Below are 18972 nucleotides of genomic sequence, written 5' to 3' on the forward strand. Positions count from 1 at the left end.
ATTCTAGGTTTCTGAACTGATGAGCTGCATATAACCCAACCAATCCCAATGTGTACTTTATTTTGTAGACCTCAAAGTGACAGGCTTTGATGGTTCACTTTAAGCCCACATGTTATATATGGGTACAGTTCTGCAGCCTGGACGTTGAACCTAGTCTTGGGAGTGTTTTTTTGGAACAAGGTCCCTGTATCAATTGCATCTTTGTTAATCAAGTGGCTAATTAAAAGGGGAGTTGTTTGACAGAGTCTGTGTGTATATTGATATTGTGTGTGTTTGGGATCTAAAATTGAGTGTTTCAGTTTTTTTCTTTTCTTTTTTTTCTTTTTTTTTAACATGGTGTTCATTTAGCATCACCTGGATCAAATAAAACTGCATTTCAAACTGCGTGTTGTTGTCGTCTTTATTTAATAGTAAATAGAGAATTGAACTCTTCATTCGAAAATAACCCATTTTGAAAATGTTTAAATTGCCTATGTACAGTTGCATAGGCCTTCCGTGTGAACATTTGGAAAGTGGCCTATATGAGATTCACTGATCCAAAAGTATATAACCTCTCCTGTCTTTAACAATGAATTGAATCATCCCAATTTAGAATGATAATTGGATTTGAACATATCATTCACCTCAAAACCTAAAATAGACTTAGATGGCTGTTCAAATTCATGCCACTGCCAAAACTGAAATGATGGTACTAACTCAAAGGCCCATTCTGTAATCCAAACATAAAAAAACATAAAATAGGAATGGGGACATATCCCCTAACCTATATTTCTCTCTGCTCTTGATTTCAGGACTATCCTATTATTTAGACAGTTTTTAATGGTACTTTTATAGCTGGCAAAGTTTGTTAAATGTTGGTAATATTTGTAAATACTGAAGTATTCACTGACATATTTAACCTGTCCTTAGAACAGGCTGTCATCCCCACCTGCCTGAAGAAGTCCACTATTATCCCTGTACCCAAAAAATCCAAGCCTGCTTGCCTCAACGACTACCGCCCTGTAGCTCTCACCTCCATAGCCATGAAGTGCTTTGAGAAGCTAGTAAAGGGCTACATCTGCTCCTCCCTCCCCATCAACATGGACCCCCTGCAATTTGCATACCGCCCCAACAGGTCCATGGAGGACGCCATATCCCATGTGCTGCACACAGCAGCATCACACCTGGACAAGAGGCAGGGGAACTATGTGAGAATGCTATTCATCGACTACAGCTCGGCATTCAATACCATAGTCCCCTCCATACTCATAGCCAAGCTCAGGGACCTGGGCTTGGGCTATGACCTCTGCCAGTGGGTCTTGGACTTCCTGACTGGCAGACCCCAGGTGGTGAGAGCAGGCAACTGCACCTCCTCATCCATCACCCTCAACATAGGGGCCCCCCAGGGCTGTGTTCTGAGTCCCCTCCTCTACTCCCTGTACACACACGACTGTGTGGCCCAGCGGAGTAGCAATACAATCGTCAAATTTGCTGACGACACAGTGGTGGTGGGCCTGATCTCTGCCAACGACGAGAGGGCCTACCTGGAAGAGGTCAAGGTCCTGGCGGGATGGTGCCAGGAAAACAGCCTCTCCCTGAACGTCAGCAAAACAAAGGAGATGATTGTGGACTTCAGGAGGTCGGGGGTCAAGGACTACAGCCCCCTCAGCATCGACGGGGCACCGGTTGAGAGAGTCAACAGCTTCAAGTACCTCGGAGCCTACATATCCGAGGACTTGACATGGACCACACACATTAACAGTGTGGTGAAGAAGGCACGACAACGCCTCTACTTCCTCAGGCGCCTAAGGAAGTTCCAAGTCAGCCAGAAGATCCTTTTTTTTTTTGATCCACTTTTTCTCCCATTTTTCTATATTTTTCTCCCATCCCAATTTTCGTATCATCCAATTCAACCCTCCCCTGTCACGAACGCTGTTTCTTGCCTCCCACAAGCCGGCTGCAATGTGGACTAAGTCATACATAGCACAAGTCCCCTCCGGTACTTGAGGTAACAGCAGTCGCATCTTTTCACCTGCGCAGCTCGATCTCTCAGTGTCGAGGAGTAACGCGTGGGAGGCTCACGCTGCCCCCGACACTTCCTGATTCTACTGCGCAGGCGCACCAACCGACTTGTAGGAGTCGCTTGTTCACAACGTTCGATCCCCACCCTTCAGTTTCCCTCCCCGTAATACGGCCAATGTGTATTACTGCGGACGACCAGCTAAACTGAAAACAATGTGGAGAGCTGGATTCGAACACGCGAACCCAGCGTCTCCACATTGGTGGCGAGTGCCTTGCCCACTACACCACCTAGCCGCCCTAGTCAGCCAGAAGATCCTTAAGAACTTCTACTCATGTACAATAGAGAGCATCTTGACCGGCAACATCACCTCCTGGTTTGGGAATAGCACTGCAAAAGACCGAAGCAGACTACAAAGAGTGACACGTTCAGCCGAACGCACAATTGGAGGGGGGCTCCCCACCCTCCAGAACATTTACTACAAGCGTTGCAAGGGCAAGGCTAAGAGAATCATTAAAGACTCCAGTCACCCGAACAACTGCCTCTTTGAACTGCTGCGGTCAGGCAAGCGATACCGGAGTCTCAAGGCGAGCACAGAAAGACTCCGAAGTAGCTTCTATCCCCAGGCCATCAGGCTGCTAAACGAACAATGAATGAACACTACACAACAACAACCACCAAACGCACATAGCACACACATCCACACGCACACACTCACTTTAAACAAACACACTGTAGCACCCACTCCACACACTTTATAGCACACACCCACTTTAAACAAACACACTGTAGCACCCACTCCCCACACTTTATATTTATGGATGAAGGATTGCACTACAACTCGTACACCTTACTGTAAATTGTACCTAAAATTGTACCTCATCCCATTTCTGCTTTGCACTAGATAGTACTGTACATTAGTACACTGCATAGTATTGTGTATTGTATATTATATGGTAACTCAGAACATTGTACATATGTCTATACCGAACACTGTGACCTCATTTTCTTCTTCTAAATTCATGCTATATTATGTTATTATGTTATTTGATACTATCTTGTCTAGCACAGTCTCTGGAGCGTAACAGTAAGAAGCATTTTGTATGAAAGTATTCTGTACTTCTGTATGACAACTATTAAAGAACTTGAACTTGAACTTAAACCAGACCTATCTTATATTCTGCTTTATGGTGGGTTAAAGTTAGATTATGTAATGGTGTCACAATGGTCGCTGTTTACTACAGTACAGATTTTACCTAAAGGAAGATCCACACAGACACACACATGAAAAAAATTTCATCAATGATAAAACGGAGGAAAACAAAAACAAACCCTGTGAGCTTTGGAAATTACTCAACAACCAACTAGGCTGCAGTAAGAAACTGAAAACCAGATCTACAAACATTAACATTAAAAAGACAGACAACACTCTCATCACAGACAAGCTGTACGTGGCCAATTACTTAAACATGTTCTTTACAAACATAGCCACAACACTGGTTAATAAACTACCCTCCCACTCTGGGCATTTTGGTGTAGAACACATCCTAGCCTTCTACAAAAACCTAGGGGTTTGCAAAGACGATTTCAAACTCGAAATAGTAACAACTGATGAGGTGTTAAAAAAACTGAGCGCCCTCCAACCTAACAAGGCCACTGGCCATGACAATATCCCCTCCAAATTCCTCAGAGACTCAGCAGCCGTCATCACCCCAGTCATCACACACATAATAAACCTCTCCATAAAACAGGGACACGTACCCAAAGACTTCAAAATTGCGAGAGTGACCCCCCCTGCACAAAAAAGGCAGCAAATTAGATCCAGGCAACTACCGCCCTGTTTCTATTCTTACCTCCATCTCGAAAGTTATGGAGAAAATAGTCTACGAACAGGTCGAAAAGTACCTGGCGGAAAAAAAGCTAATCTACGAATTCCAATCTGGCTTCAGAACATCCCATTCCACTGACACATGCCTCCTCTATTTGAACGACCACATCAAACAAGAGGTGGACGCGGGCAAATACTGCGGCATGGTCATGCTGGTCCTACAAAAGGCCTTCGACACTGTCAATCACTCCATTCTGATTGACAAGCTAAAAGCAATTGGTTTTGATAGCTTATCAGTGAGCTGGATGCAATCCTACCTGGAGGGGAGAGAACAGATGGTAGAGGTAAACGGTACTCTATCCCCCCCCCCTCACAGTGAGCTGTGGTGTTCCACAAGGAAGCATACTAGGGCCGCTACTCTTCCTAATTTATGCAAATGACATGTCGTCAGCCTGTGACTGCAACTTGTTCCTGTTTGCGGACGACTCAGCCCTGCTGGTCTCTGACAAGAACAAGTTGCAGGTTGAAAAAACCCTCAGCTCGGAACTAGGCAAAATCTGCATATGGCTCGCTGATAACAAACTATCATTACACATGGGCAAAACAGAGTCCATTCTCTTCGGTTCAAATAACAAACTCAGCAAGACCGACGGCTTCTCAGTTGCAGTGGGTGACAATATTGTCACAAGGAAAGACGAAATTACCTACCTGGGTTCCATCCTAGAGTCAAATCTTTCCTGTGACAAAATGGCATCCAATGTAATAAAAAAAGTCAACCAACGAACTAGATTCTTGTACCGGATCTCCTCTCTGGTAAACAAGAATACCCTGAAGACTCTGGCAGGAGCACTCATTCAAGGGTACTACGACTATGCGTGCACCTCATGGTACCAAAGCACCTCAAAGGCGCTTAAAACAAAATTACAAACATCACAAAACAAACTGGTCAGACTACTACTTGACCTTACCCCCAGAACCCACCTCACCCCTGCCCACTTTGACAACCTAGGATGGCTTAGAGTAGACGACAGAGTACAGCAACTTGCAATGGGCCTGGTCTACAAGATACACTATACGACTAAGGTACCCATGTACATGTCAACTCAAAATACTTCCCAAAGGTCAGTGAATACCACAACCACTACACCAGAGGAAGCTCAACAAATCATGTTAAACCCAGATTCGGCTCAAACAAGGGACTAAATACGTTTCGCAATTATGCCACATCAATGTGGAACGCCCTACCCAAAGCTGTAAAGGAATGTGAATCCCTACCCACATTCAAAACCGCTCTTAAAGAGCACCTACGGTGGGCTGCAATTCGAAACTGGCCACCATAAATGCCCAAAACCCCCACCACCTCCTAATTGACAGTCTCCTCCCCACCGCATGTATATATTCCCTCCCCGCCGTATGTATATCTCTCTCCCACCCACCCACCCCCTCCTAATGTACAGTCCCCTCCCCATCATATGTATATCTGTCAGGATCTAGGGGTAACAGTACTGTATATTTGAATACCGTTTATGTCACAAATGTATCAGTACTAAATACCTATATGTCCCTATGCCATAAATGTCATGTATGTTGTGTATGTCATAAATGTCTATATGAATTGAAAATGGGGGACCCTGATGGAAACAAGACAAACGTCTTTCTCAGGTCTGCATCCCCTTAACAATTGTGTGTATTGAGCCGTACTGTATTGTACCCATTCTGCAATCTGTTAAATAAAGTTTTCATTCATTCATTCATTCATTCAACTCTATTTGAACGACCACATCAAACAAGAGGTGGACGTGGGCAAATACTGCGGCATGGTCCTGCTGGACCTCCAAAAGGCTTTCGACACTGTCAATCACTCCATTCTGATTGATAAGCTAAAAGCAATTGGTTTTGATAGTTCATCAGTGAGCTGGATGCAATCCTACCTGGAGGGGAGAGAACAGATGGTGGAGGTGAACGGTACTCTACCCCCCCCCCCCCCCCCTCACAGTGAGCTGTGGTGTTCCACAAGGAAGCATACTAGGACCTTTACTGTTCCTAATTTATGCAAATGACATGTCATTAGCTTGTGACCGCAACTTGTTCCTGTTCGCGGACGACGACTCAGCCCTGCTGGTCTGTACTGTACCCATTCTGCAATCTGTTAATAAAGTTTTCAATCAATCAATCAATCAATCAATCAATCAATCAATCAATCAATCAATCAATCAATCAATCAATCAATCAATCAACAGAAAACAGTCCACTACTCCACAGCACGTTTGCTTTCCTGTCCGAACCCGACAACGTCATGACGCATGGCTTCCAAGATGGCGTCGCACTCGCAGTCGCAGTACTACCAAGAGATGCAAGAGAGCTTCAGAAATAACAACAAAAGTCGTGAATTCCCGGCGCACACAGCAAAGGTGCATTCGGTTGCGTGGAGCTGCGATGGCAGGAGACTCGCCTCCGGGTCTTTTGACAAAACAGCCAGTGTTTTCGTCCTGGAAAAAGACCGTTTGGTGAGTCTCTTTGACAGTTAGCTAGCATGCTAGCGTTAGCATTGCTTCAATGAATGAATTAACTTGGCAGCTACCTGTTTGAATGAATGAATGGCAACTTTATTTAACATATTTCAGAATGGGTACAAATACAGTACGGCTCAATACGCACAATTGTTAAGGGTGTGCAGACCAGAGAAAGACGTTTGTCTTGTTTACATCAGGGTCTCCCATTTTCAATTCACTGTTTGATTGATTGATTGAAAACTTTATTAACAGATTGCAGAATGGGTACAGTACAGTACAGCTCAATACATACAATTGTTAAGGGGATGCAGACCAGAGAAAGACTTTCGTCTTGTTTACATCAGGGTCCCCCATTTTCAATTCATCGTAACATATATGACATACATGACATACAGATAGACACAGTACTGCTACATCTATACATTTATGACATACCAGATTTGCAAATACAGTACTGTTTGTGATACAAAAAGAGTCCAGAAAAAAAGAGTATATACATTTGGCGTAGAAACTGTACATTGGATTGGGTAGGGGGGTGGGGGACTGTACATTGGAGGTGGTTGGGGGGGGGGGGGGGGGGGGCGGTTGGGTAGGAGGGGTGGGTGGGGAACACTGTACAACTATACAAACAAAACTGTACATTGGAATATTGACAAGACCATACTTGGTAATTTACTGTACATTGGAGGGGGCTGTGTTAGGACATTTACAGGGGCCAGTTTCGAATTGCAATCTCCGCCGTAGGTGTTTTTTGACCTACCTGTATGGATGATTCAGCCAGTAACGTTGTGTGCGCTGTTTTTTTTTTGTCTCAACACTTAACATTTGCTACTGTCGTCAAAGTTAGTCAGATAAAATTAATCTGGGTGTAAGTTAGCTAAATTCTATTCAATTTATAGAAATTGACATAATTTTTTGGGATGTCATAAATGTCACTATGAATTGAAAATGGGGGACCCTGATGTAAACAAGACAAATGTCTTTCTCTGGTCTGCATCCCCTTTGTACCCATTCTGCAATCTGTTAAATAAAGTTTTCATTCATTCATTCATTCATTCATGGCTAACAACAACAGCCAGGTTAAACTTAACCTTAACTTACCCCCCCCCCCCCCCCCCAGGTGAAGGAGAACAACTACCGAGGTCACAGTGACAGTGTGGACCAGCTGTGTTGGCACCCAACCAACCCAGACCTGTTTGTTACGGCGTCAGGAGACAAGACCATACGGATATGGGACGTGCGCACCACCAAATGCATTGCCACAGTCACTACTAAAGGCAAGCAATGCTACCTGTACTGTATATTTGTAGATCTGGTATGTCATAAATGTCTAGATGCAACAGTATTGTCTACCTGTATATGTCATTTATGTTGTGATGAATTGAAAATGGGGGATACCGTGATGTAAACAAGACGAAAGTCTTTCTCTGGTCTGCATCCCCTTAACAATAATTGTGTATTGAGCCGTACTGTATTGTACCCATTCTGCAATCTGTTAATACAATTTTCAATCAATCAATCAATCAAATCAAACCTCGCTGCGTGTGCTGCTGGTTAGACCTACCTTGGTCCTAGTCTTGCTTTGTGAAAGCTCTGGCAGAACCCTTTATCGTTGCTCACTATGGGGAAAAAACATTCTGAGTTGTGTGTACTTTTCAAACCAATTACAGTTGTCTAGTATCAGGGCCGACGTTCCACTCTACTGGTTAAAGTTGCTTACTCATGAGTAGTACGTTCGTTGACAAAGAAAAATAAGGTCCACAGCCGCTCCGGTGTAAAACAAAGATATCGAAATGGTTTATTTCTCTTCCACAGCGAAGTCTTTCTTTACAGAAGTGATCCTAAACCTATTTTCCTAAATATTCACGTCACTACTACAAGGTAAGAAAACTGTATTTTCCCAGTCTCCAAAATCACTGCCGACTCGACACATGAAAATTCCTCCACACTGGAAAGCCGAAAATCTATGTTTAGTCTATCTGTTCAGTACGCGTCTATGCTTAACCCAAACGGTTCATGCGTTTTGCAAATCTGATTGGCCACTGACGTTTCTGGTCATGTGACATGTGCGCCCAATCGCGTGACTCACCCATTTCTGCCTCGACCAGCAGCAAACCCTAACCGTTCTATCGCCATGCTCTAAGACAGACTCTAACCTTAACCAACTTCGAAAGAGTGCCTAAGCTTAACCGGGGAAAGAACTTGCCGTCACACGATTGGTTTTGTTTACATCAGGGTCCCCCATTATCAATTCATCAGGACATATATGACATACATGACATACAGATATACAGTACTGCTACATCTATACATTTATGACATACCATATTTGCAAATACAGTACTGTTTGTGATACAAAAAGAGTCCAGAAAAGAGTATAAACATTTGACGTAAAAACTGTACATTGGGGTAGGTGGGGTGGGGTGGGGGGGGGGGGGGGGGGGGGGGGGGGGGGCACACACTGTACAACTGTACAAGCAAAACTGTACATTGGAATATTGACAACCATACTTGGTCATTTACTGTACATTGGAGGGGGTTGGGTTAGGACATTTCCATGGGCCAGTTTCGAATTGCAGTCTCCCGTAGGTGTTCTTTGAGAGTGTTTTTGAAAGTGGGTAGTGATTCACATTCCTTTACAGCTTTGGGTAGGGCGTTCCACATTGATGTGGCATAATTGCAAAACGTGTTTAGTCCCTTGTTTGAGCCGAATCTGGGTTTAACATGATTTGTGGAGCTCCCTCTGGTGTTGTGATCGTGGTATTCACTGACCTTTGGGAAGTATTTTGACATGTACATGGGTGGGTACCTTGGTCGTGTAGTGTATCTTGTAGACCAGGCCCATTGCAAGTTGCTGTACTCTGTCGTCTACTCTAAGCCATCCTAGGTTGTCAAAGTGGGCAGGGGTGAGGTGGGTTCTAGGAGTAAGGTCAAGCAGTAGTCTGACCAGTTTGTTTTGAGATGTTTGTAATTTTGTTTTTAGCGCCTTTTGAGGTGCTTTGGTACCATGTGGTGCAAGCATAGTCGTAGTACCCTTGTATGAGTGCTCCTGCCAGAGTCTCAGGGTGTTCTTGTTTACCAGAGAGGAGATCCGGTACAAGAATCGAGTTTGTTGGTTGACTTTTTTTTATTACATTGGATGCCATTTTGTCACTGACATCACACATGTTCTAGAATGTTCTATTATGACAAATAAGACTGTTCAATGACTTTATCTAAATCCAATCAACACTCCTAATTAATGCTGTTTCAATGTAAGGTTATAAAAATAAACATATAAACATTCATATAATACAATAACCTAAATATATAGCTTTGGCTCCTCTACATCTAGGGTGGCTCTAAGCCCAAAGTACACCTTGCACTATGGCTCGTGGGAGAAATGTTTCTTTGTCAAAGTGCCATTCCATCATCGGAGAGCAGCTTGCTAGCTGGAAGGCTTGTTTGTTGTTGATCCTAGAGATGAAAATTGAGCGGAGGAAGAGTAGAATTCCTATTGATATGTCGAGTCGACCAATGGGAGGCTTCCGCACGCAGTCAACAAACCTCCTGCAAGTCGCCCTTGTCCTACTAGACCCTTACCTCTTGACAGGGATACGATTGTTGAGATTCTCTTACACGGAGAGTTTGACGACGTTCCACTGTCAAACATCTCTGCCCAAAGAGGAAGTAAACTAACTAATGCTACCTATACTCATATAGTTATATTATTTTCCCATAACATATTGAATAAATAATATTATATTTTTGTTCCCCCGCCCATATTTTTTTGTCTCGTATTAAATACAAACCGAAAATGAGTAAAAATTTAAATAGTAAAATGTTATGCTGTCTGTACAGCCTTTTATATTCACTTTGTCCTTTAATGCAGCCATAAAGGTATGGTTTCCTTACAGAGAAAAGATAGTCCGTTTTACTTTTCGGATGACTACATCCCTACATAACTCGTAAAAATGTTCATACAGGGGCGCCCAAGTGGTGAACCATGTAACGCGCTGCGTCGCGAAGCGGCCGACCCGGGTTCGATTCCCGGACCCGGCGTCCCCCGCCGAATGTCTCCCGTTCCTCCTCTCTCTCTCTCTCTCTACCGGACTGCCCGGTAGCAAAAACAAGAAAAAATCTACCAAAAACATAATAATAAAATAAAATAAAAGTTCATACAATTACACACTTAATTCTTGGTTATTTGTGTTACTCTGTATACACCCAATTCAACATGTAGTCGCATTTCTTTTAAACAATTTTGGTCACGGGTGTCCGGATGTGCACCACATTTAGTCTCTCTCGGTCAGAGGTGTTCAGCTGGCTGTGACGTACAGGCTTGGTTGCAAAATTGTGGATTTTATGGTGGTTTTTATTGTGGATCTATTGTGATGTTTCTTCTTGATCTGTGAAGCCCATGGAGGGATTCCCTTAACCCTTGCACTGCCACACTACCAAATGGTTAACACTTTAACTGCAACAATACAGAAGGTTAACCCTTTCACTCCACACGACAAAGGGTTAACCCTTTCACAACCACACTACAGAAGGTTAACCTAAACAATCAATCCATGCCAAAGCTAGTTATGTAAAAGTTGAAAGACACTGTCACAGCCGTGCTTATTTGGCAAAATGACATCCTCAAGCCGTTTTCAGTCAGGGGAGTGTCATGGTTTCTCCATAGAGCCCCGTCATACTTTTTCAGCACAGCAGCTGGAGCAGGTAGTGGGCAACTTAGTCACGTGAGTCAGTTGGTATTGCCGGTTGGCTCGAACACGGTATGTTTGTATACAGCGAACAGGTCTATTGACTCCTGCTTTTTTCTGTGTCCATCTGTAGGTGAAAACATTAATATCTGCTGGAGTCCTGATGGCCAGACCATCGCCGTGGGCAACAAGGACGACGTGGTCACCTTCATCGACGTCAAGACCAACCGGTCGAGGGCCGATGAGCAGTTCAAGTTCGAGGTGAACGAGATCTCCTGGAACAACGACAACGACATGTTCTTCCTCACCAACGGCAACGGCTGCATCAACATCCTCAGGTAGGTTTGATCCATAAAGAAGTCTAAATTATACCTCAATGTGTGTGTATGGGTATTTGATCTATACAGCTTCCAGTACATAGCCAAAGTGTAACTGAGGGGTACAATTCCCTGACTGTATTGATAAGTATGGTATTATTAAACCACTACCTCTTGTACTTTAACTTCTGGCCATCCAGTACATGATATAGATATGATGAACACTTTCCCACCTGATGAAACGAAGTCCACACAAATGTACAAATCGAATATTTTATATAGCAAAGGGTATATACAACGTTCACTTGATGACATTTATGATTTGAAATGCACTTGTATGGCAAATGAGTATTCGTAGGTAAATCAACATTGAATGTCCAATCTCTGGTTACGCAGGGAGTAAGTATACAACCCGGTTCTTTAGGGAACTATAGCGATGGTACTTAAATGATTATAGCTGGATACACTAAGGGGGGGGGGGGGGGGTCCCGCTGGTTGTAAGACAGTAGGAGGGGGGGTTAGAAGAGCCGCTGGCGGTATCCCATCTGGCCGACGATTTCTTGGGAGAATTCAGAGTCCTGAACACGATGCCCACAGAACCTCGGTCCGCAGATGAATACAGCTGGACCCTCTGGTGGACGGTAGCTGCCGGTCCACAACGGAGAGACGTGAGGCGACCTCACTGGTGTAGAGCGCCGTCTCACCTGGACTCCTCTCCGGGGGGTAGTTCCAACACTCAGCAGTGTTGGCCGTTATCCATGGAATAATCAAAGCACCCAAAGCATGTAGATAATCCAAGCCGTGGAAGGCTCGCCGTCGTCCGGGTAAAGTAATCCAATGTACAGGTCCACTCGTCCTGGCCCGGAGCTCCTCGGATGCAAGCACCACAAGTGGTCTGCCCAGCCTGGTTAAGACTCCAGATAACGTCAGGAACGATGGGGGTGCTGCTCACTTTATAACTCTAACCGAACGATGCACCATACATAATAGACTATTATTAGCTTAATAGAAATACGTCCAACTCGACGGTATAGTGCCAAACTATGACAATTCAACTATTAATCCACACGATATCTCAATGCCTATTCTGAGGCCAAGTAGGCTTTACTGCACCACACGTGCGTCGTGGGTGAGGCTTCGCGTCTGTTACTAGGTTGGAGGGTAAAGAACTAATGGACTAAAAGAAAGTTCTACTTTACTTGCGCCATATATATATGCGCTGTGAACAAATAGTACCATTCGTATTTCGCCAGACGTATTCCTACGCGGAACCGGGCTTGCCACGACATGTTGGTCGGCACGATTGAACTTGAACCTAGGGGTATGGCTGCTGGCGCCAGGTTCTCGTCCAATGGTAGAATGAAACTATTATGGGCTGTTTAGTAGACTAAAGGGATATTCAGTGCATATTGTACAAGGAATATACAGGGGATATCAAACGATATACAAATACTATTAAATATATATCCATAAATAAATATATATATTCGGTTTAATCTGATCCTTCACAACACAAAGGTTGTTTGCACATACATATATTGTAGGGGTGGACATTTGAAGGCATATTATTATTCAAATATTATATTATAAATAATTTTTTTTAAAGTTAATCGATTAACCAAACTACCAAAATTAGAAAGTGTGCAGCGCACTCTTATTGTAGGCTGAAGGGCTTATTATTAAAGATGGTTTTTGAAGTCATGTGGTTGAAGTCATTTGGTCCCCTACTCTTGATTTCAAAGCATTTACTACATATCATCTGCATTTGCTGTTCACTAGCATTAGCGCTAAAATTAGCAACCAACGATTACGGCTAATATTTGTTATTTAAAGGTTGATGAAGACGTCTTTAATACTATTCATCTCCTTCAACCCCCATCCCTCCAGTCTTTCATTAAAGCTAGCGTGAATGTTTGTATGGAACAGACGAGTAAGGATGCATTTATATACAATATGGAACTTTACAGTAATGATGATGATAACCTTCTTGTCTTTTGGTTGTGCTTCCAGTTACCCTGAACTGAAGCCTATCCAGTCCATCAACGCCCACCCCTCCAACTGTATCTGCATCAAGTTCGACCCCACAGGGAAGTACTTTGCCACAGGGAGCGCAGATGCTGTGGTCAGCCTGTGGAACATAGAGGAGCTGGTCTGCGTACGCTGCTTCTCCAGGTCTGTGTTATGTTTATGTTTATGTTTATTAAAGGATTCCCATTAGAGACGCATGAAAGAGCCTCTAGTCTTCCTGGGGTCCAGGACAAAACAAATACAAATGTACAACAAAAAATACAAATTAAAGTAAAACAAAATGCAAAAATAAAATATACACAAATATTCACATATTTGCAAAGTTCACATTATCAAATCTAACATTCCAGTCAAAAAAATAATAATTACACAGATAACGGTTACTTGACAAGTTTGCAAGATATCTCTTAATATATTTTTTGAAAGTAATTTTGTTATGTATTGTAGATGAGATGTTTTTTGGGCAGAGCATTCCAGAGTACTATTGACCTATATATGCCAGTGAGTTTGAGTAAATTAGATTTTGGTGCTGTTTTTGTTCAGATTTGACCAGAAGTGGCCCCTCTAGTGTTGTAACCATGTTCAGAAGTCATTTGCAACTGATGAGCCAAGCTAGATGGCTTACCAGTGCTGATAATGTTCCACAGTAGCATTAGAAGACTCGCAGATACAAACATTTCAACCATTAGCCATGCCAGATGTTCATGCATAAAACGAATACTGGCTGTATGAACAGCCTAGTGCCAGACGAGAGAGAAAGTGTGTTTAACTTTGGCCACAATTGGGGACACATTTCAGACTTCACACCAGTTGATTATGATTAGGCTTGCCCAGTAAAAGACAAAACTACTGTCCCAAATTAGTTCAAAATCTGATGACAAGAGTGAGCTTACCTGTCCAGCAGAAATGGAGCACCATGTGTCATGTGGCGCCACAAAGGTTTCCCACAGACGGCTTTGGCTGATGACGGGGCCTGGGAGATTTATTTCTCAGCATTTGATTTATTGGTAGCTGACTGGATGTAAAACTATTTCACCAATTTCACCAAACCAAAAAAATGCCTATTCTAGCTTTAACTCTGTTTAAAATGAGTCTAGTTTTTTTTTTGGGCGATTGCATACCCAAAGTAATTTGCGATTTATTATACTTTATATACTCATAGCACATGCATGAAGTCTGGTCTCTTTTGAAAGGTAACATTCTGAAGTTTCTTACACAATAAAGAAAAATCACTGAGTGCTAATGAAATAGAGTAACAGAGGTCCTGGAGGCTAGACTGACCTACCCTAGCTTTAAGACGGTGTATGTTAAAGAGTGTTCCTCTCCCTCCTCTTCCTGCAGGCTGGACTGGCCGGTGAGGACGTTGAGTTTCAGCCATGATGGGAAGATGTTGGCTTCAGCTTCAGAAGATCACTACATCGACATAGCGGAGGTGGAAACAGGTCAGCTAACCTCAGAATCAGAGAGATTCACAATCAGAATCTTTATTGTCACATCGCCACATGTTTACAGCACAGGTGACAATTATTAGGTTTTTGCTCTCTCAACCAGTAGCAGCAACAACAATATAATAGAATAAATTAATATATGGATAAATAAATAAAAAGTAGAATAAAAAATTAATGGAATAGCAGCTGGCCACAGCAATAAAGTAGCTCTAAGTAACTACAGTACGGCTACAATAGTCTCATTCTTATACAATAGTCACAGTATATTGTGTGCAAAAATAGCTCTCTAGAATTGTAATACAGTGATCACAGCGTGTAAGTAGTGTGCAAAGGGCAGTGTGCGTGTAGATTGTGTGTGTTTAACTACACTCACTATACGTTATGCTGACATAAAACGCCTAACAGACTGAAGATCGCTCAACAAGGAACTTTTAGAGCACCTATAGACCGGTTTGCTGTATACAAACATACCGTGTTCGAGCCAATCAGCAATACCAACTGAATCATGTGACTAAGTTGCCCCGGACCTGCGCGAGCTGCTGCGCTAAAAGAAGTACATTGGAGAAACCATGACACTCTCCTGACTAAAAGTAGTTTCAAACGAAAACGTCTGGTTGTCATTCAGCCAAATCAGCACGGCTGTGAGTGTGAGTCTTTCACCTTTTACATATCTAGCTTTGGCATGGATTGATTGTTTTGATCGCTAGCATGGCTAACAGATACAAATATATTGTAGTCTGCCCCGTTGTTCTGACCAGGATTACGTTCCTTTTTTCCCCTGTGATGCGTGCGCACACGGAGTCTGTCGTATACAGCTAACGGGTCTATAGAGCACCATGCTCTGTTGTCCTCATACTGGGTGTGTCGGTATGTGCTGTCAAACCCATTCACTTGTATCTCCGTTTGTCACAAAGGCCAATCCTGTAAATTTTTATATTCATACATTCCTTTACCTTTTTTTTTTTAAATAAAATTTTTGTCCTTGATGATCAAAGCGATTCAGATTCTGACTCTTTTGGTGTGTGTGTATAGGAGAAAAGCTCTGGGAGGTGCAGTGTGATTCTCCAACCTTCACGGTGGCCTGGCACCCTAAGAGGCCCCTGCTGGCCTACGCCTGTGATGACAAGGAGGGCAAGTACGACAGCAACCGAGAGGCGGGGACCGTCAAGCTCTTTGGACTCCCGAACGACTCCTGAGGTTCACCTGGGGGGGAATGTGACTTTGTTTAAATGGGATTTTTTGGAACACTGTAGCCATTTTGAGGCATCGTAGCAGGTGTGATTCATCACGTTAATTATGGATCCATTCCATTTAGACGGCCCCAGTGCCAGGGCATGCTGGCTCACTGGAATGGTTCCAATTACTGGAACGGAACCCTAATTAACGTTATTAATTACACCTGTAGATTACCCTGCTGTGACACATCAAAAGAGCTGGAAATGGCCTATTATCAAAACGGGCTCTCTGCCCTCTACCTTTTTCTCTGCAAAAAGTACGAAGTTTGGTCGTAGACAACGTAAGCATCGCCACTAGAATGTCACCTTCAGTTTTGGCTGCATTTCAAATGGGAAATGGTTGGGTTGAAGGACAGGGCTCCTCTTGCTCCATATAGCTGGAAGTTGACGGTGCCTGTGTCGAGGAGAAACACGTTTCATGATTCATCTCCTGTGCAGCAAACCTCATTCTTATCGGCTTCATTATAAATCTTAGTTTTTTTTATGAAACATCCATCCTGTTGGCTTGTGCTTCAGATGTCTCATGCAAATCAACTAGATGATGTAAACCACCGTGATGGTACTTTCTGTTCCCACGCTGTTCGGCTGGACGGTATATTTACTTTTTTATTATATCGATATATTTTCAAATGAGACCTAGCACGAGGTGTTTTTATATTGATATAGTTTGATTGTGTTAAAAATACATAACCTGTTTCTTCCGTAAAGTTGCGTGTGCCAGCCTGCGTCTCTCTCCCTCCACTGTCCAATGTAAAACGTAACTACTTTGGCAGAGAAAGTAGGTATCAAAGTCAAGAGAACATTTAGCCCACTTCATAGAAAATACCCATATATATATATATATATGCGTCGTGTATCTCTATTCAGCCTAAAAATAGAGAGATACATAATATGGAATGCTCTATTCTATCTTGTAATTACTGCAAAAAAGGAATCCGATAAAGGTTCTAGAATGGGCCAAAGGCTTGATTATTATTATTATTGTAAGAATAATTGGCCATCTTGTGTAGCTATTACCAGTACTTAATCTTCTTTTGCCACCAGAGGGCGGTGCCATATTATGATACAAGCTCCCTTCATTTCCCTGTGCAGCTTCTTATCTGCTGTTTTTATACAGTTAGATACTGAGCTCCGTTGTACTATATTGTCTTTTGTGAAATGTATATTGATTTCTTTTTTTTTATATTAAAACCGATGTCTTGACTACTTGACTATCACGTGACTTTCTTATCCGTAGGGACGTTATAAGAGTCACGTTTTGTGTGTGTTTTTGTTCTACAGCTGATGAGGTATAAAAGACTGCATACAGTCCATTACACAATAAACAAACACATTTTCTTTACATAAATGTATTCGTGCAGAGAAATGAGATGGAAAAGATGCAACCAGCAGGGTCATCATCAGGGTTGAGTCCACTCCACTCTGGCAGTCTGACATACAAATATAAAAAGGTCAACATTAAACAAATGACACAACGGTCACCGTTTCAAAGGGAGTCTATTTACTTTGTGACAACAATAGCCAAAACGAATGCACTAGCCATCAATATCTTAAGCCTAATGATTAGGGCCTATTACATAATAAAACATTTTATAAATATCAATTAACAAGTATGAGTTCTCGTCTGCACCTTCTGAGTCCGAATGCAGTCAATGCTCGAGTCGCGAGTTCTGAAAATCAGTCCAGCTGGACTCGAGTACTACAACACTGGTGTTAACACAGTGGCAGGGCGGAACCCAGGAGCAGAAACAAGCATTTCACTCTGTCACGTCTGGCTGGCTGGCTGGGCTTGGCTGGACTGGGCTGGCTCGTCTGATAACAAAGCTAGTGTGGAGAGATGAAGGGAGGGGGGCATACACCACCACAACAGTTAAAACACAGCTGACTTCTCACTCAACCACATACACACACCACCTCCTCAACCACACACCCACAGGGCCTTGACCTCATCACAAACAAACACCAGTCAGTCAACCAACCAAACAAGACGAAACAATTGGGCAAAGATTGGGTCCCCGCCACCTCTCCTCTCGGGGAGCTGTCCCCCCAGGTGTGACTGATTGGACACGGCTTGGCCTCATTCGTCTTCCTCAGCCTCGCCGTGACAGACGTGCCCGGTGTGATGCCCGCCCCGTGCCCAGATCCGAGAGCCTCGGCGCGGGCCAGCGGCAGCTGTCCTCTCCCCTCTCTGCGGCCGGTGACCAGCGGGCAGGAGGATGTCTCTCTTCGCTTACAGGACGTTACAACAGGCTCCCTGCGCTCACTGCTTTTATTCCATTTAATTTGGTTCAGCCCACTTCCGATTTTGCGAATTAAACATACTTAAAATGTTCTGCACCTCTGACTGTGTGTGTGTGTGTGCTCTGCATGGAACAGCCTTTAAAATAACTTTGTTAACAAAAACATTTGTGTTGTTGGCGGGTGGTGTGTTGCCTGGTTGCAGGTGTGTGTTTACCCAGGTTCTTAACTCATTCAGCGCCAGTCACGATGATAGTCGGGTTAACTCGCCATCGCTTGAGCGCCATCACGAGTATAGTCAGGTTTTAATCGTTATTTCTTTTATTAGCGATATCCATTCATTTTCATCCATCCAGCCTGATGTTATCGTTGGGAATGGGTCTGAGCTCGCAAAAGGGCAAATACCGCCGCCTACACCTTCCAGCTGGTATTGCACTCCACTGGGAATGGTGTAGTTTCTTTTCTGGGACGATCCCAACCGTGCGGGCGTGGTTTAAATACTCAGGCGAGGTAACCTGTTTCAACGATACATCTGCGAGGCTGCCCCCCTCAATATGCAATGCTGTTGAACGTGGCACGGACCTCCACGCCCAGTGCTTCAAATGGCGATCAGATAATTGGATTATTTCTTTTGCATTACATCAGATACAGGGTAAGAACACTATATAAATTTGATCG

The 18972-nt window shown here is 43.4% G+C and overlaps 1 protein-coding gene across 1 annotated transcript; it reads left to right on the forward strand.

Moving 5' to 3' along the window:
• The first annotated feature begins 6145 nt into the window (after positions 1–6145).
• On the forward strand, positions 6146–17259 carry thoc3 (THO complex 3). The gene is made up of 6 exons (XM_084331839.1): positions 6146–6334; positions 7461–7617; positions 11162–11366; positions 13356–13517; positions 14715–14815; positions 15854–17259. The coding sequence occupies exons 1-6, from the start codon at positions 6179–6181 to the stop codon at positions 16015–16017; spliced, it is 945 nt and encodes a 314-aa protein (XP_084187965.1). The 5' UTR covers positions 6146–6178; the 3' UTR covers positions 16018–17259.
• The last annotated feature ends 1713 nt before the right edge of the window (positions 17260–18972 follow it).

Source organism: Notolepis coatsorum, assembly GCF_963971535.1.
Source record: "Notolepis coatsorum genome assembly, chromosome: 16".
NCBI lineage: Eukaryota > Metazoa > Chordata > Actinopteri > Aulopiformes > Paralepididae > Notolepis > Notolepis coatsorum.

Bases quoted from the DNA above. Each gene is read 5' to 3' on its own strand.
- thoc3 (XM_084331839.1), top strand. From the start codon at position 6,179: ATGCAAGAGAGCTTCAGAAATAACAACAAAAGTCGTGAATTCCCGGCG. The intron at 7,618-11,161 runs GCAAGCAATGCT...GTCCATCTGTAG, and splicing joins TGCCACAGTCACTACTAAAG to GTGAAAACATTAATATCTGC. The intron at 14,816-15,853 runs GTCAGCTAACCT...GTGTGTGTATAG, and splicing joins CATAGCGGAGGTGGAAACAG to GAGAAAAGCTCTGGGAGGTG.